At 44.7% G+C, this 16,447-nt stretch overlaps 3 protein-coding genes and 1 long non-coding RNA gene across 6 annotated transcripts in view; 2 read left to right on the top strand and 2 right to left on the bottom strand.

The window, feature by feature from the left end:
• Positions 1-91: 91 nt before the first annotated feature.
• Positions 92-3,403, top strand: LOC309795030. Its single transcript, XR_014292207.1, has 4 exons — positions 92-194; positions 458-552; positions 1,526-1,719; positions 2,621-3,403. It is a non-coding gene; the product is annotated as an uncharacterized lncRNA (long non-coding RNA).
• On the bottom strand, positions 192-7,056 carry COG8 (component of oligomeric golgi complex 8). 2 transcript variants are annotated; one of them, XM_082606999.1, is made up of 5 exons: positions 6,647-7,056; positions 5,179-5,386; positions 3,583-4,410; positions 1,521-1,689; positions 192-579 (listed from the first exon to the last, which is right to left on the bottom strand). In XM_082606999.1, the coding sequence occupies exons 1-5, from the start codon at positions 7,039-7,041 to the stop codon at positions 263-265; spliced, it is 1,917 nt and encodes a 638-aa protein (XP_082463125.1). In that variant the 5' UTR covers positions 7,042-7,056; the 3' UTR covers positions 192-262. The 2 variants fall into 2 exon arrangements, with proteins under 2 accessions (XP_082463125.1, XP_082463124.1); XM_082606998.1 differs by having other exon boundaries at positions 192-540.
• A 113-nt stretch (positions 7,057-7,169) lies between these two features.
• The window catches only part of NIP7 (nucleolar pre-rRNA processing protein NIP7), a 106,171-nt gene continuing 96,893 nt past the window's right edge, over positions 7,170-16,447 (top strand). The window contains exons 1-5 of one of the 2 annotated variants that reach the window (XM_082607006.1): positions 7,265-7,373; positions 7,494-7,580; positions 7,682-7,820; positions 8,577-8,717; positions 8,923-9,755. In XM_082607006.1, coding sequence (XP_082463132.1) covers positions 7,318-7,373; positions 7,494-7,580; positions 7,682-7,820; positions 8,577-8,717; positions 8,923-9,042 — 543 coding nt within the window. In that variant the 5' untranslated portion in view covers positions 7,265-7,317 and the 3' untranslated portion in view covers positions 9,043-9,755. Of the gene's footprint in view, positions 7,374-7,493; positions 7,581-7,681; positions 7,821-8,576; positions 8,718-8,922; positions 9,756-16,447 lie in introns of those variants that run through there. The other variant, XR_014292206.1, reaches the window with a different exon arrangement.
• Positions 9,407-15,799, bottom strand: TMED6 (transmembrane p24 trafficking protein 6). Its single transcript, XM_082607012.1, has 4 exons — positions 15,559-15,799; positions 14,162-14,288; positions 12,732-12,883; positions 9,407-10,909 (listed from the first exon to the last, which is right to left on the bottom strand). The coding sequence occupies exons 1-4, from the start codon at positions 15,769-15,771 to the stop codon at positions 10,676-10,678; spliced, it is 726 nt and encodes a 241-aa protein (XP_082463138.1). The 5' UTR covers positions 15,772-15,799; the 3' UTR covers positions 9,407-10,675.

Here is a 16,447-nt window from a genome sequence, read left to right as displayed (position 1 = left end):
GGGCCTTCCGGGAACGCCGGCGCCGCTCACACTTCGCAGCCAGCCTCTGGGTGGCGTCCATCAGCTTTATTATTTAATTCCATTTCTGATAGTTTAATCAAGCATTTACAAGAATATCCATGAGGTTCTCCCTTTAATTATGCCTTCGCAGCCTCTCCCACGCGCGGCAACTCCCGTTCCCACCAGGCGCTGCGGTAAGTAAGCCCCTCGGGCGCCGGGGCCCTGGTACCCGCCGCACCGGCCCGGGCGCAGGGGGCGCTTGTCAAGTGCCAGCACTAGGCTCGTCGGCGGCCTGCGGCGGTCCCACGGATCCCACCTCCTGTTGCCCCCCGTCAGGGAAAGCCGGGGTGACAGGTTCGAGGACTGGCCCCTCGGCGGGGGGTTCTGGCGCTGGAGCTGTGAGCTCGGGGACTAGCGCCTTGTCGTCCAGACAGAAGGCCATCTCTCTCTTCGGCAGGATAAAGGCCAGAGGCTCCTGGACGACGCTGACGTTCACATGCCCCAGGTTTCCGTACTTGGAGAGCTGAGTGGGTGGAATGCCTGGCCCAGATGGTAAAGAATAGAAGTGGAAAAAGCGTTTAATAAATTTAATTATTTATGTGTCACAGGTAAAAAAAAAAAAAAAAACTTATTGGAAGTAACCAACACAGTTACCGTATTTCAATACAGTAAAAATCACCTTTGTGATATGGGACAGGCACCTATGCGGTAAAGCCAGACTTTGAAGGTAATGGGAACAGCACAGTGCAGGATGGATGGAGAAAGCAAGCACCAGGAGAGCCTCAGCAGGCACTGGCTTCCCTGGACAGGCCCAAGGAAAAGCTGGGGGAGCAGAGAGCAGCCACTCTGCTGGTGGGATCACTGGCCCACTACCCTTTGGGAAATTGTGCCCCCCACACCCCCTTCACAGGCACAGAGAGAGGGGCATAGGGAAGGGAAGGCAAATTCTAAAAAATATTTTTAAAACACCATCTGTAAACATTTAATGTCAATGGAATCATACATTATGCGGTTCTTTTGTGACTGGCTTCTTCCACTTAACCAGATATAAACATAATGTATGATTCTGTTGATAAGAAATGTCCAGAGGAGCTTCCCTGGTGGCGCAGTGGTTGAGAGTCCGCCTGCCGATGCAGGGGACATGGGTTCGTGCCCCGGTCCGGCAAGATCCCACATGCCGCGGAGCGGCTGGGCCTGTGAGCCATGGCTGCTGAGCCTGTGTGTCCGGAGCCTGTGCTCCGCAACAGGAGAGGCCACAACAGTGAGAAGCCCGCGTAAAAAGAAATGCCCAGAAAGGGCAAATCTACTGCAACAGAAAGATTAGTGGCTGCCAGGGGCTAAGGGCAAGATTGGGGAATGACCACAAATGAACACCGGGGATCTTTCTAAAACTAGATGGTAGTAATGGCTGCACACCTGTGTACACTTAATAAAAACCTTGAATTTTACAAATAGGTGAATTATTTAGTATGTGAATTATGTCAATAAAATAGTTTAAAAAATCTTTTCCCTTCTCTTACCTAAGGTCTGTGCCATCTGAGCTGGAGGAAAAAGGACTTGGAGACAGCGATTTAAATAAGGAACGAGGTCTTCCAGGAAGACAGTGCAGAACTGGACGAAGAGCTCTTGCTCCCCACTGCTGAAGGCAGCCTCTTCAGCACGATGGAAGGCCAAGATTACTTTTGTTACCTAAGAGACAAGGGCACCATCAATCACTGGGTTAGTCTATCACCATCAGCAGTGTATAAAACTAGGTACAAATGTGCACCCCTCAAGTTTTCCTGAAGAAAGTTGTTCCAAACAGTACATGATATTATTATCTTGTTTAAATTCACAATTGTGGTCAATCTTCACAATTCTGTCACTTCACTGATGTATTTCTTATCTAACTAGTTTTATTACTAGTGTAGTTTCCAGTTCCAGTGGAGGAGCATCATGAAATTATACACAGAATACATTGCTTTTGGCTCCCATGGGAGATGGACCAGAACTATGGTGGATCCAGGAAGATGAAGCAACACTATAAAAGGTTTCTACTGAGTAAGGCCTCTGAAGTTCCACAATGCTAGAACCACTAGAAAATTGTAAGGAGGAAAAAATAGAGCTGGAAAAGAAGTTCCACATACAAATAACAGCCTAGCTGACATTACAGGCAGGTGTCACAGTGACAGGGCTAAGAACATAAACTCTGGGGAATTCCCTGGCAGTCCAGTGGTTAAAGCTCTGTGCTTTTACTGCCGAGGGCCCAGGTTCAATCTCTGGTCACAAGCCAAGAGGCACGGCCAAACAAACAAATAAATAAATAAATAACGAACATAGACTCTGGTGCCAGACTTTCTGGGCTCAAACTCCAGCTGTGCCACTCACTGGTTCTGTGGCCTCTAAGTGATTACTTAAGCACCCCACGCCCTCTGTGCCTGAGTTCCCTCATCTATAAAGTAGGGCCAGCAACAGGACCTAACCGCATAGGGTTGTGAGAATTAAGTTTTAATATGTGTAAAGTATGGTAAATTATGTGGCATGAAGTAAGCTCTACATGAATATTAGCTAATTACTATTACCTGAATTTCACTGACCCTAAAAAGCTTCATTGCGAATGCTTCCTTGCTCTTTCTTACAGGAGGACATCAACAGAAAGATTTTATACAACCACGTCACAACTGCCACCTGGTTGACAGCGACTGTAAGATGTCGTCAATTATAAGAAACACCCAGTATCTAAAGATTTAATGTGTAAAAAATGTGCACCATACTCAGATATTAGCAATATTGGTAGTATTACTTGTATTAGTCAGAATTCTAATATGGCTCTTGTAATCCCCGCCCCCTGGTATCCACTCCTTTGTGTAATCTCCTCCCCTTGAGTGCAGGCAGAATCTGTGACTTGTTTCTAACCCACAGAATATGGCAAAGGTGAAGGATTTGGCAGTTTTAATTAAAGTCCCTAACCGGCTGATTGAATTAATGAAAAGGGAGGTTATCCTGGGTGGGCCTACCCTAATTAGATGAGCCTCTTAAAAGAGGGTTGAGGACTCCCCTAAAGGAGACTTAGCAAGGAGAGATGCTCTCCCATTGGCCCTGAAGAATCAAAAAGCCACAATGAACTGCCTATGGAGTGGGCTGGTCTCTAGGAGTTGAGGGCCTCAGTCCTACAACTGTAAGGAACAGAAATCTGCCACTGTGAGTGAGCTTGAAAGGAGGGGACCCTGAGCTCCAGATGAGACCACAGCCTGGCCAACACCTTGACTGCAAACTTGTGAGCAGAGGACCAACCCATTTGGGCTGTGCCTGGACTCCTGACCAACAGAAACTGAGACATGATAAATGTGTGTTGTTTTAAGCTACTATGCTTGTGTGAGTTTGTTATGCAGCAATAGAAAATCAATATATTACTGAACCATTACTACAGGTGAGACACTTCATGAAAGGGGACTAACCAGAGCTTTTCAACCAGAAAAGCCTCTAAAACCAAAGCAAACCGAAGTCAGCAGGCACCACTGTCACACAGACTGGTTTATTGCAAGAGTCTGGCCACCTGTTACTGAAGGAGGCCCCAGAAGAGAGCCAACAGTGTGCGCTCACCTCGGCAAGGGCATCCTCCAGGGCCGCAGTCACATCCTGCGCCAGGGCCATGGGGCAGCAGAGGCGCAGATCATTGAAGGCGACCAGAATATTGTTGAGGAAGCAGGCAAGGGGTGGGAAGTCTAAGAGCACCATGGGCGGCTGCAGGGTCCCCGGCTGAGTGACTGGAACAGCAGCAGGCAGGTTACTGCTGCTCAGGATGGCTGGAGCTGAGATGAGGGTGTAGGAGTTCATTTCATCCTGGAACTTCTCGACCGTTTCCTGAATTGCTTTCTGGAAAGTGCCGATAGCCACTCGCTGGAAAACAGGAGCTAACTGACCCCGGAAATCAGCCCCTACTCGGCTGAAAGACAGTCCAAAGTACATGCACTGGCCCAGCAGAGAGTCCAGACGGCTGCCTATCCCTCGGTTAAGGTCGGTCTCCAGCACCTGCAGGAATTGTGAGACTTTCTGCAGCACCCAGCCGTGGAAGATGGCACTCTCATTCACGGTGTGCTCACCCATGGCAGGGGGCAGCAACGGGTCCTCGTCTGAGAAGATGGCACGGTACTGGGTGATAATATCGAACAGATGGACACGGCAGGCCTCAATGGTTTTCGTGATGTGGAAATAGGGATCATCACTGGGGATGGCAGTCAGGATAGAACGGAGCCAAGCATCTCGGGCCTGAAGAAACTTGACCCTCAACTCAGCCTCGGTGAAGACATCCATTTGCCGTAAGAAGCCAATGACACGGAGGCAGGCAGGGAGCTGGATGTTGGTCCTCAGTTGTTGGATCAGCTGGCTCAGCATCAGCTGCATGGACTGGCGCACTTCGTTCACAATGCCCTGACGACACAGGGGGTGAGTCACCACGCTGGGAAAGACACTCCCTGGAACCCATTCCACTAACCCTGAATACTGCAGACCAACATTCCCACTGCTGTCCTGACATACGAAGTAGATTTCCTAAAACTGATTCATACAGGTTCACCAGCAAAGATTTGGTTCACTGTGGCCTGGTTCTCCTGCCCTCACCCGCTTCCTAATGCTCTCCCCTTGCTCACTGCAATCCAGCCAGAATGGCTATCTTTATACTTCAAACACTCCAACTTCTTCCCTCCTTAGCCTGCTATACTTGTTTGTTCCACTTTCTGGTTTGCTCTCCCCCCACATCTTCATGTGGTTGGCTCCTTCTCGTCATCTGGGTCCCAGCTTAAATGTTATCTCACCAGAAGAGCCTTTCCTGACCACTCTCCCTAGAGTAACCCACCTTAGCCTCCTGCCCCACTCCCTGGTTTATTTTGTTAAGATACTTAACTATCTGAAAGGATATTATTTATTTATTTGCCAACTAGCAGCTTATGAGAGCCAAGGCCTTGTCTTTGTTCACATTGTATCCCCAGCACCTAGATCAATGCCTGGCACATGATTAATATTTATCAGCTGACTGAATAATGAATGTATGTTTTATGATCAAGCCTGCCTGCCCTGCAGAAACTGATGTGAAAAATGCAAGGAGTTTCCCTAAGGTTTCTGCCTAAAGGGTCAGTGATGACCACAGAATTACTGATAACAAGAACATCAGTTTGAGTCCTCTCTGGGCAAGTTGGCTACCTGGATGACAGGGATGGAGGAGTATTTCCTTTCCAGTCGGCGTACGTAGGCTGCAAGCTCCAGGGCCTCTTCATAATAGCTGTTGCGGACACAGGTGTCCATGAGCTGAGGGATCTCCAGGATTTCCAGGATTTCTGTGTGCCGGTTTAGAGTCAGGGTGTTCATTCGGCGATTGGAGCTGATCTCCTCAGCCTCTTTCACAAAATTCCTAGTAACAATCAGGAGTACATTGGTGGTTCACTGCTCTGCATCCAAACCTTAGCTACAAATACCAAGCACTTACTATGAACTGAGCACTGGGCTGATTTATCTGATTTAATCTTCACACCAACCCCAGTAGATGAGTACTTTTACCCTTGAGGAAATTTTAATCCCAGAGATTTTAAGTAACCTGTCCAAGATCACACAACTAATAAGTGATAAAAAGATTTGAACCCAAATCTGCCACTTAACAAGCTGTGGCAAGGTACTTAGGCTCTCTGAACTGTTTCTTCATTGGTAAAATAGTAACAGGACCCACCTCATAAGGATGTGAGGATTAAATGAGATGATGTGTATAAAGCACTTAACATAGGACCTGATACGGAGTAAATGTTCCTTTAATAACAGCTATTCTTATAATTTTCATAATGCCCTAACTAGCCTAGAACTACAGCCTTACCCCCAAGTTCCCTCAGCCTCTTAATCTTCTCCTATGCTATGGTCCAACTTCAGTTCCTGCTACAGTCTCCATTTCTTCTCGGTAACTGCAGACACCTGCTTGTGAAGCCCTCCATCTATTCTAGGGGATTGGAAGAGTATGAAAGCTATTCTCAAATCTGCAAAGGCTCAAAAGAAAACTTAAACTTTTATCACGAAAGAGTGGAAGGCAGAATTAGGGATAATGGATTGAGGGTCGAGGGAGGGAGAATATGGGTCAAAAAGGAAGTTTTTTTTTTTTTTTTGGATGATGATTTTTACTGTCCCCAAATGGGAGGATTTCCTTGTCAGCCTCCTATCAATGAACGGTTTAGAGCAGATGACCTCTGGTCCAAGCTGTTGTGTGTACATGTGTGTTGTGTGTTTGTTGTGTGTATAGGTGTATATAAAGATGCACATACATTAAGCTGACAATTGTAGAGTGTTAATTATGTCAGACCCAATGATAAATGCTTTGCATAGATCCTCTTTATTTAGTGCTCACAACAGCCCTATGAGAGAGGACGTGCTGCTGGGTTCCAATTCTGACTTCGAAACTTACTAGCTGTGCCCTGGGACGGTCACTAACCTCTGTGTCTCAACTTCCTCATACACAAAATGCAAAAAACAATACCTACCTCGAAGGCTGCTGTGCAGTTTAAATGGATTAACGAAATGCTCAGAGGAGAACCTGGCATAGAGTAAGCGCTATCTAAGTGTTAGCTATTTCTATCGTAAATGATAGCGATTACAGGTATTAAAAGCCCCTTAAGCACCGGACCCGCCGCACCTGCAGCTCTGTTGGAAGCTGGGTAAGCGGTCGAGCAGGCGGCCAAGCGACTCCTCCACGTCGCCAAAGAGGCGGTGGATGCGTTCGGTGCACTCGGCGCCGCGGATGAAGGTCTTGTAGTTGGCGAAAGCCAAGTCGCGCGTCTGCTGCAGCAGCTGCGCTCGCTCCTCGGCCAGGCGGTCGGGCTCGCGCCGCAGCCGCTCCAGCCCCGAGCCGCTCAACTCCCTGAGGTAGCGGCCCACGTCGGGCCGCTCCCGCCACTGGGCCTCCGGGAAGCGGTCCCGGAACAGAGACGCCAGGAGCCCTTCATCCTCCACCTCCCCGAGAGCAGCCGCGGTGGCTGTCGCCGTGGCCGAGGCCGTAGTAGAGAGCGGGTGAGTCGCCGTAGCCGCCATCTTCTCAGCAGCAGCGTCACTTCCCCTCCCGCTCAGCGAGGGCGCTGACTCCGTAGAACCCAAAGCAGCCGGGGGCGTACTTCCGGTCTCTATGGTTTCTCATCAGGCCCGCTTTCTTTCCCCGACAGTCGTCCGGGTTACGGGGCGCTAGCGTGGGGAACGACTGGAAAGCAGCTAGAGAGGCAGGCTTTGAGGTTGCCAAGGAGCGGCTGGCGGCTGATCTTCCGTTTCCGGTAACTGAGGCACGAGGATCCGGCGTTCCAACCCAGCGGGAAAATGCGGCCTCTGACTGAAGAGGAGACGCGAGTAATGTTTGAGAAGATAGCAAAATAGTAAGAGTGTGCGGGGCAGAAGAGGGAGTGTGTGGGTGGCGGGGAGGGGAGTGGGTGGAGCGGGGGGCGCGGTGCCGGGACGAGTCCGGGCGCGGCCTCCAGTCCTCCTTTTGCTCTCAGCATCGGGGAGAATCTGCAGCTGCTGGTCGACAGGCCCGACGGCACCTACTGTTTCAGGCTGCACAACGACCGGGTGTACTACGTGAGGTGAGGCGGCGCGGGGCCGGGTAGGCAGCATGGAGCCGGGTGGGGGCCTGGGTCCTTCCAGCCTCCCTCATCTGACACTGCCTTTTTCTTTATCCCTTCAGTGAGAAGATTTTGAAGTTGGCCGCCAACATCTCCGGTGACAAGCTGGTGTCGCTGGGGACGTGCTTCGGAAAATTCACGAAGACCCACAAGTTTCGGTTGCACATCACGGCTCTGGATTACCTAGCACCGTATGCCAAGGTTTGTGGGGTGGTGTCAGTCCGCCACTAGGGATGGAGGAAGTCTAGGCTGAGGGCCACATCAGAAGGCAGAATTGGGCACCTTTTCTGCGACGGAGTCCCTGACAGTGCTTAGGGTCAGTGCCAGCACCTGGAGATGTGTGCTCAGGTGTAGGAGCCCTGTGTGGCCGCGTAGTGGTAGTTACCTCCAGCAGAAACTGAAAAGCCTATGCAGACCCAGCTCAAAACCGAAAAGCAAATAGGTGGCTGTGAAGAGGAGTGTAGTGGGGTACAGAAAAAGAGCTGTTAAACTGCCCATGGGAGAAGTTGGTTGTAGAGTCGAGGTAAGAACCTCCTGGCAGGTCTCTTCACAGGGTGAACATATTAAGGGAAGCATGACTCTTTCTCTCTTTTCTTTAAAATTCATGTTACAAGACAGATGAACCTCACAGGTGAAATGTATAGCACGGGGCATGTGGTCAGTAATATCTTAATAATCTTGTATGGAGACAGATGACACGACACAGATAAAGTAACTTTGTATCATTGTGATCCTTTTGTAATGTATAGAAATATCAGATCACTGTGTTTTGCACCTGCAACTAACATAGTATTGTAGATTACTATGCTTCAACTGAAAAGAAAATAAAAGAACCAAAAAAACCTAGTTCATAAGGGAAAAAAAGAAAGAAATTAACCATAGATCTAGCAGTTAGCCTATCTGCAGGGGTCTATTTAGCATTTTTATGTCTCTTGGATTTAATTCTCTTTATTACAGTATAAAGTGTGGATAAAACCTGGAGCAGAGCAGTCCTTCCTGTATGGGAACCACGTGCTGAAATCTGGACTTGGTCGAATCACTGAAAACACTTCTCAGTACCAGGGAGTCGTGGTGTACTCCATGGCAGACATCCCTTTGGTGAGTAGAGATGGTTGCTGTTAAAAAATCAAGTATCTTTTTATTCAAGATGGATGTATTTTCAGTCTGCGCTTGAGAGACTAAATTCTCAGCACCTTTTGAATTCTTCAAAGAACTGTATCTTTTCGTCTTTGTTGTTTCCAGACCTCAGTACGTACTTATTGAATGACTTGAGTGAATCAGTGTCTCTTCTTTTGAATCCCAGGGTTTTGGGGTGGCAGCAAAGTCTACACAAGACTGCAGGAAAGTAGACCCCATGGCGATTGTGGTATTTCATCAAGCAGACATTGGGGAATATGTGCGGCATGAAGAGACATTGACTTAAAACGAAGTCATCGCGAGGACTTGTGGCTGTGTGGAAGGGCCTAGCTTTGTTTCCTGTGTCTGTGTAGGCTCCACCATCATGTTGAATTTTGTCAACACTGTGACCTCTTCAGGGACTTCTTAGTTTAATATTCTATTATGGACAAATGCAGGCTGGATTCTTATGCAGAAATGGCTCAAAAACGGGGTTTCGGATCTTTGTGATTATGACTAACTAGAATGCTGTGTTTTGTATTTGAATCAGAGGGCTTCTTGTTTTGAGTAACAGGTTCTAAATTGTTGGAACTGAGGACAAGAATAGCGTATTATTGTTATCTGTGATAACACTGTTTTCCAAACACATGATAAGAACGTAATGAATTTTCTTATTAATACTATGAAAGATAGATATTGCCATCAGAATAGTAGGTCATGTGTGGGATTTTACAAATGAAATTTGGATAAAACAGTAAGAGCAGTTTATTCTGCCGATTTTCTTTACGGTAGGTGCTGTGTAGTGGGGAAAAAAAACTTGGATTCAAACACCAGTTCTCACATCTACCAGCTCTATGGCCTTAGATGAGTCATTAAACTTTAATAAGTTTCATTTCCTCCTGTTTCAAAAAGCAGCCTAGCCGTCTTCCTAAGAATAGTTTTTAGAAGTGGAAATCATGATCGTAAAGCACCTAGCACAGTGCCTGGCAAATGAGAGTGTTGAATAAATGGTAAGAATTATTTCTGTAATGTTTATACTGAGTATTTCTGTTACTAAGAGTAGGATCTTATGAACATAATTTGATTATATTATTTTGGCTTTTACAAACGGTTTTCTCGCTCTTTTTCTTGAATGGTATGATCCCAGGCTGAATGTTATTTTTATCACCTTGATTTCTAAAACAATTTCTCTTATAAATCTTTTGGGTTTTTTTTTTTAATTAAAAAAATTTTTTATTGTAGTATAGTTGACGTACAATATTGGGTAGTTTCAGGTGTACAGCAAAGTGATTCATTTATACATATATTCTTACAAATCTGTAATTACCTGACTGGCCTGGACAAAAAGCACTAATCAGAGACCCTGAAATAATAATTTAGTTCCTCCATCCTTCTCCCATGCCTTCCAAAATTATTTTTAGAATTATTAAAATATTTTTTAGTGAAAAACATATCACAGACAAAAAAATTTTTAAGTACCTGTATTGTAAAGCAATTTCTTTAGTGCATATACTGCTTAATTTAAATTCCAAAGGTGACATCTCTAAAAATAAATCATTTTTCAATTACAAAAAAGCACTCTACCAACTCCTGTTTTTGTATGCAACATATAAAACCCAGTTTTATATGTTTTTGTCCCATTTTTTTCAACTTTTCTCCCTTCCAAGGTTCTCTCTTAATTTCTAAATAGACATAGTGAAGGTCAAGGGGTTGCAGGACAATGGACAGTATTTTGATGGTAGCATTTAGTGTGTACTTTAGAAATAGTCAACATCAAAACTTTACATACTTTTATTTATTGCTATTTTGCCTGTGTAGATGACAGCAATAGGCTACAACTTTCTAACAAGAAAAATTGATTTTTTCCCAATAACTTTACAAAGATTTGAGAGAGCTTGTGCCCCAGAAGAAAAGAGCCAGGGCACCGTAGTTGTTTGAGCTTAGCATCTTGGCTTCTTTGTGTCTGTAGTTGTTGGGATGTTGAAGAGACGCTTCAAGAAATACAGCTGCAGAATCCCAGAAAGAATAATAACAAGGCTCTGGGCTGTCGACCACCAATTCACATAGTTATAGTTTGACTGGAGTAGGAAAAAGTCAGCCATTTTTCTCATGCGAGCAAAGTTGTAGTATCGCCACATGTGAAAGATATTGTTCTGCAGCTTTCGTGTACTCTTCTGCAGGACAGAAAATGAAATACAGAAAGGGTTCCTCCCTAACCTCATCTAGCCTCACCTGGGTACCCACCAGCACTAACCTAGTTTATCTGGAAGTTGAGTAACTTATGATTTTATAATATGTAATAAGTTGGCTATTGGAGTTGTTGATAAATGCTAGTTTTGTTGTCTGTGAAAAAATGGCCTGGACTTCAGTTTTAAAAAAATAATTTTTATAATGAAAAGCTTCAGTGCTGAAACTAGAAAGTTCCTCCAGAGTATCTCTAGATTTAGACATGTACTCAGCACATCATTGCCCTTCTGGGTGATGTCTTCTGTTCTTTGTATATGGTAAAAGATAAGGGCCTGCAAATTTTTATGGAAGGGCCAGACAGTAAATATTCTAGGCTTTGCAGGCCATACAGTCTCTTGCAACTACTAAGCTCTGCCACTGTAGCACAAAAGCAGCCATAGACAATATGTCCAGTTAGCTGTCCCTCATTATCAGTGGGGAGATGGGTTCCAGGACCTGCAGAGGATGCTGAAGTCCCATAGTCGGCCCTCCGCATCTGCAGGTTCTGCATCTGCAGATACAGAGGGCCAACTGTAATTGTCAAATGAGCATGGCCGTGTTCTAGTCAATCTTCACTTACAAAAACAGGCAGTGAGCTTTTGTGCATCAAGGAGACTATCAAGAAAGTCAAGAGAGATCCCAGAGAATGGGAGAAAATATTTACAAATCACATATCTGATAAGAGACTTGTATCCAGAATATATAAAGAACTCTTAGAACTCAACCATAAAAAGACAAATAACCAGATTTTAAACTCGGCAAAGGATGTGAATAGACATTTCTCCAAAAAAACATGCAAAGATGCTCAGTGTCATTAGGGAGACACAACTCAAAAACCACAAGATACCACTTATACCCACTAGGATTGCTATAGCAAAAAAGACTATATAACATGTTGGCAGGGATGTGGAGAAATTGCAACACTCATACACTGCTGGTGGGAGTGTAAAATGGTTTAGCCACTGTGGAATATAGCAGTTCCTCACTGAAGGTAAAAAGTTACCATATGTGTCAGCAGAGTATACCGCTTATATGTGTACAGAGATGAAAGCACGTTCACACAAAAATTTGTAGGCAAATGCTCACAGCAGCATTGTTCATGATAGCCAAAAACTGGAAATAACCCAGATAGATGTCTACCAGCTGATAAGTAGATAAACAAAATGTGGTGTTTTAAATATACAATAGAATACTATTCATCCAGAAAAAGGAATGAAGTACTAATACATGGTACAATGTGGATGAACCTTGAAAACATGCTAAATAAAAGAAGCCAAAGACAAAAGGCCACATTGTATGATTCCACTTATATGAAGTGTACAGAACAGGCAAATCTATATAAACAAAGTAGATTAGTGAGGGATTACCCAGGGCTGAGGGGCATGGGGAACACAGAGTGAATAATAGGTCTGCAGTTTCTTTTTGGGGTGATGAAACTATTCTGGAATTAGTTGCTGGTAATGGTTGCAGGACCTTGTAAACCACTAAACTGTACACTTAAAGTGGTGACTTGTATCTAAGTTAAAAAACAAACAGGCAGTGGGCCAGATTTGGCCTGTGAACCATTATTTGCCAATTCCTGGTATAAAACAAGTGAGGAATTTCAAGAGCTCCAAGTCACAAAATTAATTAAAGGCTTCAAATCCCTTTGCCTGTTTGTTTTCTACCCAAATGAGCCCTCACTCAGATGATATTACTCCCATAATTCTAATCTTTCCTCCAAATTTAAAGTCAGTTTCCATGGATGTTTCTCTCCCACAAAACAATTACCTCAATTGCATCCAAAGTATCATTCAGTTGTTTTCTTTCATTCTTCTCTTTGTGGTCCATCTCAGGCCCCTCATAGAAGACTCCAAAATTGAGGTATACTTGCACAGAACCAAAGTGATTTTGCTGATTTTTTAGACAAAGCTGATAAAAACCTGTAGGAATCCCTAGATCATTACCAAGTCTTGGTCTCCCACCCTCCCACCCTCTAGATTTCCCTGGAGATAACTGTTCTCCAGTGTTAAATGTGCTGCTATAGCACCTTCTTTTTACTTAGGAAGTACAAAATCCAGTTTTTGATGTGGAAGATACTGATCTTACGTGAAACTTACTTTACTAAATATTATTTATAATGTTTTGCCAAATATTAATAGCTCTATGTTGGATAGAAAATGTTTTCTTCCTCTTTTTCAATGTATAATTCCCACATCTCTTAAGGAATTTCTGATCAAGAGCATATTAAGAGCATAGTGTTCGCTTCTTGCATACCATTAGAGCTGGGATATCATCTTGAATTTGAAAGTAGGGAAAAAATGTATGCTTTGTGAATGAAAGAAGCTATCCTACTGGAGTAACTTCCTGCAAGGTGGTCTGTACGGGGGGCTGATGGTTGGGGTATGTACTGGTGCTTGTTCTCAACTGGGGTCACCTCCCCGCGTGTGGTGATGGGGGAGGAGTGAGGAGGAGCAGGGTTGGAAAGGTGTGGCAGTGTATTTGATTGTCGAAATGACTGGAAGGCACTGGAAGGAATGTCACGTAGGGGCCAAAGATGCTGCATAATAATGCTGAATATCCTGTGCCACGCAGTGATTCTCTTATGTCCCTGTTGAGAAATAGTCTTTTTTTGCGCACCTGGCTGGTAGAGAGGACAGTTCAAACTGACTGGTGCCGTCCAGGATGAGGACAGGCTCGATCTGGCTGTAGGAATTTTCTGGTGACTGGAGAAGTGCTTTGTTGTAGAATGTGGATATTTTTCATGGCCATGCATTTCCTTGTGTTCTGCTTTTTGGTAACTGGCTCAAGTGTTTTGATGACTGGAAAGAAATACTATCCCATAATAAATTTATTAATTGGAATTCTGTATCATAAATGGGTCTGCCTGTTTTGATCACTTTCCAATAATCTGGTTCATTGGAGATGATAAGATAAAATCGAGCTTCTGGACCCTGGAGTTATAATAATTAGTCACCTGGAGACTGCTTCCAAACTGCCAGTGGACTGCTGATTAATGTCCTTGGTCATTGGCAGTCTCCAGGAAATCTGGTTTTTGGTCTTGAAGGCTAAATCTTTTTCTTACTATTTCACCATCCATATGTGAAAAAGCCAGAGCTTTTACATCTCAGGTACTTAATTAATTTCAATATTTCCTCATTATTTTCCCAATTTCAAAGAAACGTATGATTATTATAATAACCGTGATGACGAAAACAGACCTGTCTCTTTGGTGGAGAAGTTAATCTGGCCCCGAACGTTCTTAGAGGTGTCTATAAGGAAACCCTGTGGGGTATGTGCAGTGGCAGCGACATGCCGGTCATGTGACATTCCCAGTGTCCGCTGAACCTGCCGAGACACATTAAAGAGGGAGAAAAGCTCCTGCTGCATCATCAGGAAGCTAGCTGAATGGTAAGATTGACATCCAGTGACCATCAGCAGAGTGGTTCTCAATCAGGGATGGTACTGCCCAACCCCCACTTTGAATTTGGGCTGAGACGTTGCCCTGGTGTTGCGAGTAGGGAAGGGGGGCGGGGACAGCAATGCTGAACATTCTGCCGTGTTAGAAATAGTAAGCAGGACAAAGAAATGACCCAAATGCCAATAGCACCCCTGGTAAGAAAACATGTCTCAGACCATGCAGCTGACATGTTGGTGTGTATGAATCTGGCTGTAGAGTTCTTGGCTGAACTCACTTGGTTTTGACCTCCCCAGTGGTATACCAGATTTGGGCTTATTTGATGCTTGACAGGAAATAAATAAGGCATTCAATAGGTACTTGCCTCCAAGCTGCGTCTTGATAAGCCCAGGCTACAGTGACCTGACTAGTAGCTACTATTCTATTATAAATTCAGAGATAAGAAAAATCCCTGATAGGTTAATTTAAGATAAATTGTAAGTTACATTGGAGTAGAATGAGATCAACATAGTCTTTTACTCTGTAAACAAAATTTAGAAAGTTAATGGGTTTCTAAGATAAAGAACAAAGGAAATGAACAGCTTCTAAGTTTACTGTTGAGCAGACCATCTTTGGGCACAGCATGGATTAAAGTACTTGGCCAGTGAACAGGCAACTTGAAAACATTTACCTTCCTAAAAGCAACAGGTCTGTCTGACTGCATAGAGAAGCCTTGAGTTACTGATTCTCCAATTTGCTGGAATTAGCCCTAAAGCAAGAGAGTAAATGTTGCTCCCCCAACCTCATAAACTGAAGCGTCTTTGAAATCTCTGGGTTTGTCTCCAAAGTTCATGTGACTCTTCATTCAACTTGGTACTATATCCATATTATTTTAATATTTAAAAAATGGATTCTTTCCCCTCTCATCTCTAAAACTCGAGTAAGTGTGATGATTACCTCTCCAGGAAGAGGCACCCGGTTTGTCCCATGACTTTGAGCACACTTCCACAGCCCCCAATTTGAGAAGCCAAACCATATGTTTTAGTGATTATTCATCCATCAGGAGTTTCCATTTAACTGCAGGTCTGTTTCATTAACAGGTGGGGAGTCACAGCATAATAAAGACAACTAGAACCTTGTGTTCATTTAAAACCTGACCCCCTTTACAAAAGGAAATGAAGAAACAAGAAAAACAAGTCCCCAGTATGACCAAGTACCCACCTCATAACTGAAATAGAAGTATCCAGTCTGGTGGGCAAATTGCCAAAAGCATTCTGTGCCTCCTGGAGGGATCATGATGGCAAAGTCGTATCGATCCGCACCACGGAAGGGGGGCTGGTCCCCAGAGCCACTAAGAGGTTCTGTCTTCTGGCTCCTTGCCGAGCTCACTAGGTTCAGAACCACCAGTCCAGCCCCAAAGAGCAAGGGGAACATGCTGCTCTCTGGAGACTGCTCTAACTGCTTGCAGCAGCCCAGTGGAACCAAGCAGTTGAGACAACTGCTGGGATAATCATTAACTCTGCAAGTCACACATAGGCCAGTCTCAGGGCCACACATAGATATTCCAGAATAGAACTGGCATGGTACCCCACGTTTGGCTCACAGGAAAGAATTTTGCTTTCACCTCAAAAACTCAGTGGCTTACCAGACCTACTTCATGGGTGCTAGGTAGAATCTATTACTTCAGAAGAGAGATTTCCACCCCTCCTCTGCGCTGTCATTTTTCAGTTCTTGCCTCTTGGGGGTAAACATTAGGCAAATTTATTTACAACCACCTGAATGTACGGACTCATTTCTCGGTACACAGTGGCTGGGGAGATTTTTCTCATTTGTATCAAATTGCTAGATGATACCTGTCGCTCCTATAAGACGTGAGGGGCAACACCTGTTTCATCAGACCTCTTTCTGCCCAGTGCTACAGCTTAGGAGAACAAAGCACAGCATGGAAGTGTGTGTAAAAATTTAAATGGATGAAGAGTGAGCAAGAGACAGTGGTCAAACCCCTCCACTGATAATCCTCCTCATTCTGCTACCTTCCACCTGACTGATACAATCATCTAAAGCTATCCAAAATCCACTTAAAGACTACTATAGGGACTTCCCTGGTGGC

Source organism: Mesoplodon mirus (assembly GCF_964341445.2).
Source record: "Mesoplodon mirus genome assembly, chromosome: 19".
NCBI classification, from domain to species: domain Eukaryota; kingdom Metazoa; phylum Chordata; class Mammalia; order Artiodactyla; family Ziphiidae; genus Mesoplodon; species Mesoplodon mirus.
This window is presented reverse-complemented; position numbering and strand designations above follow the sequence as displayed.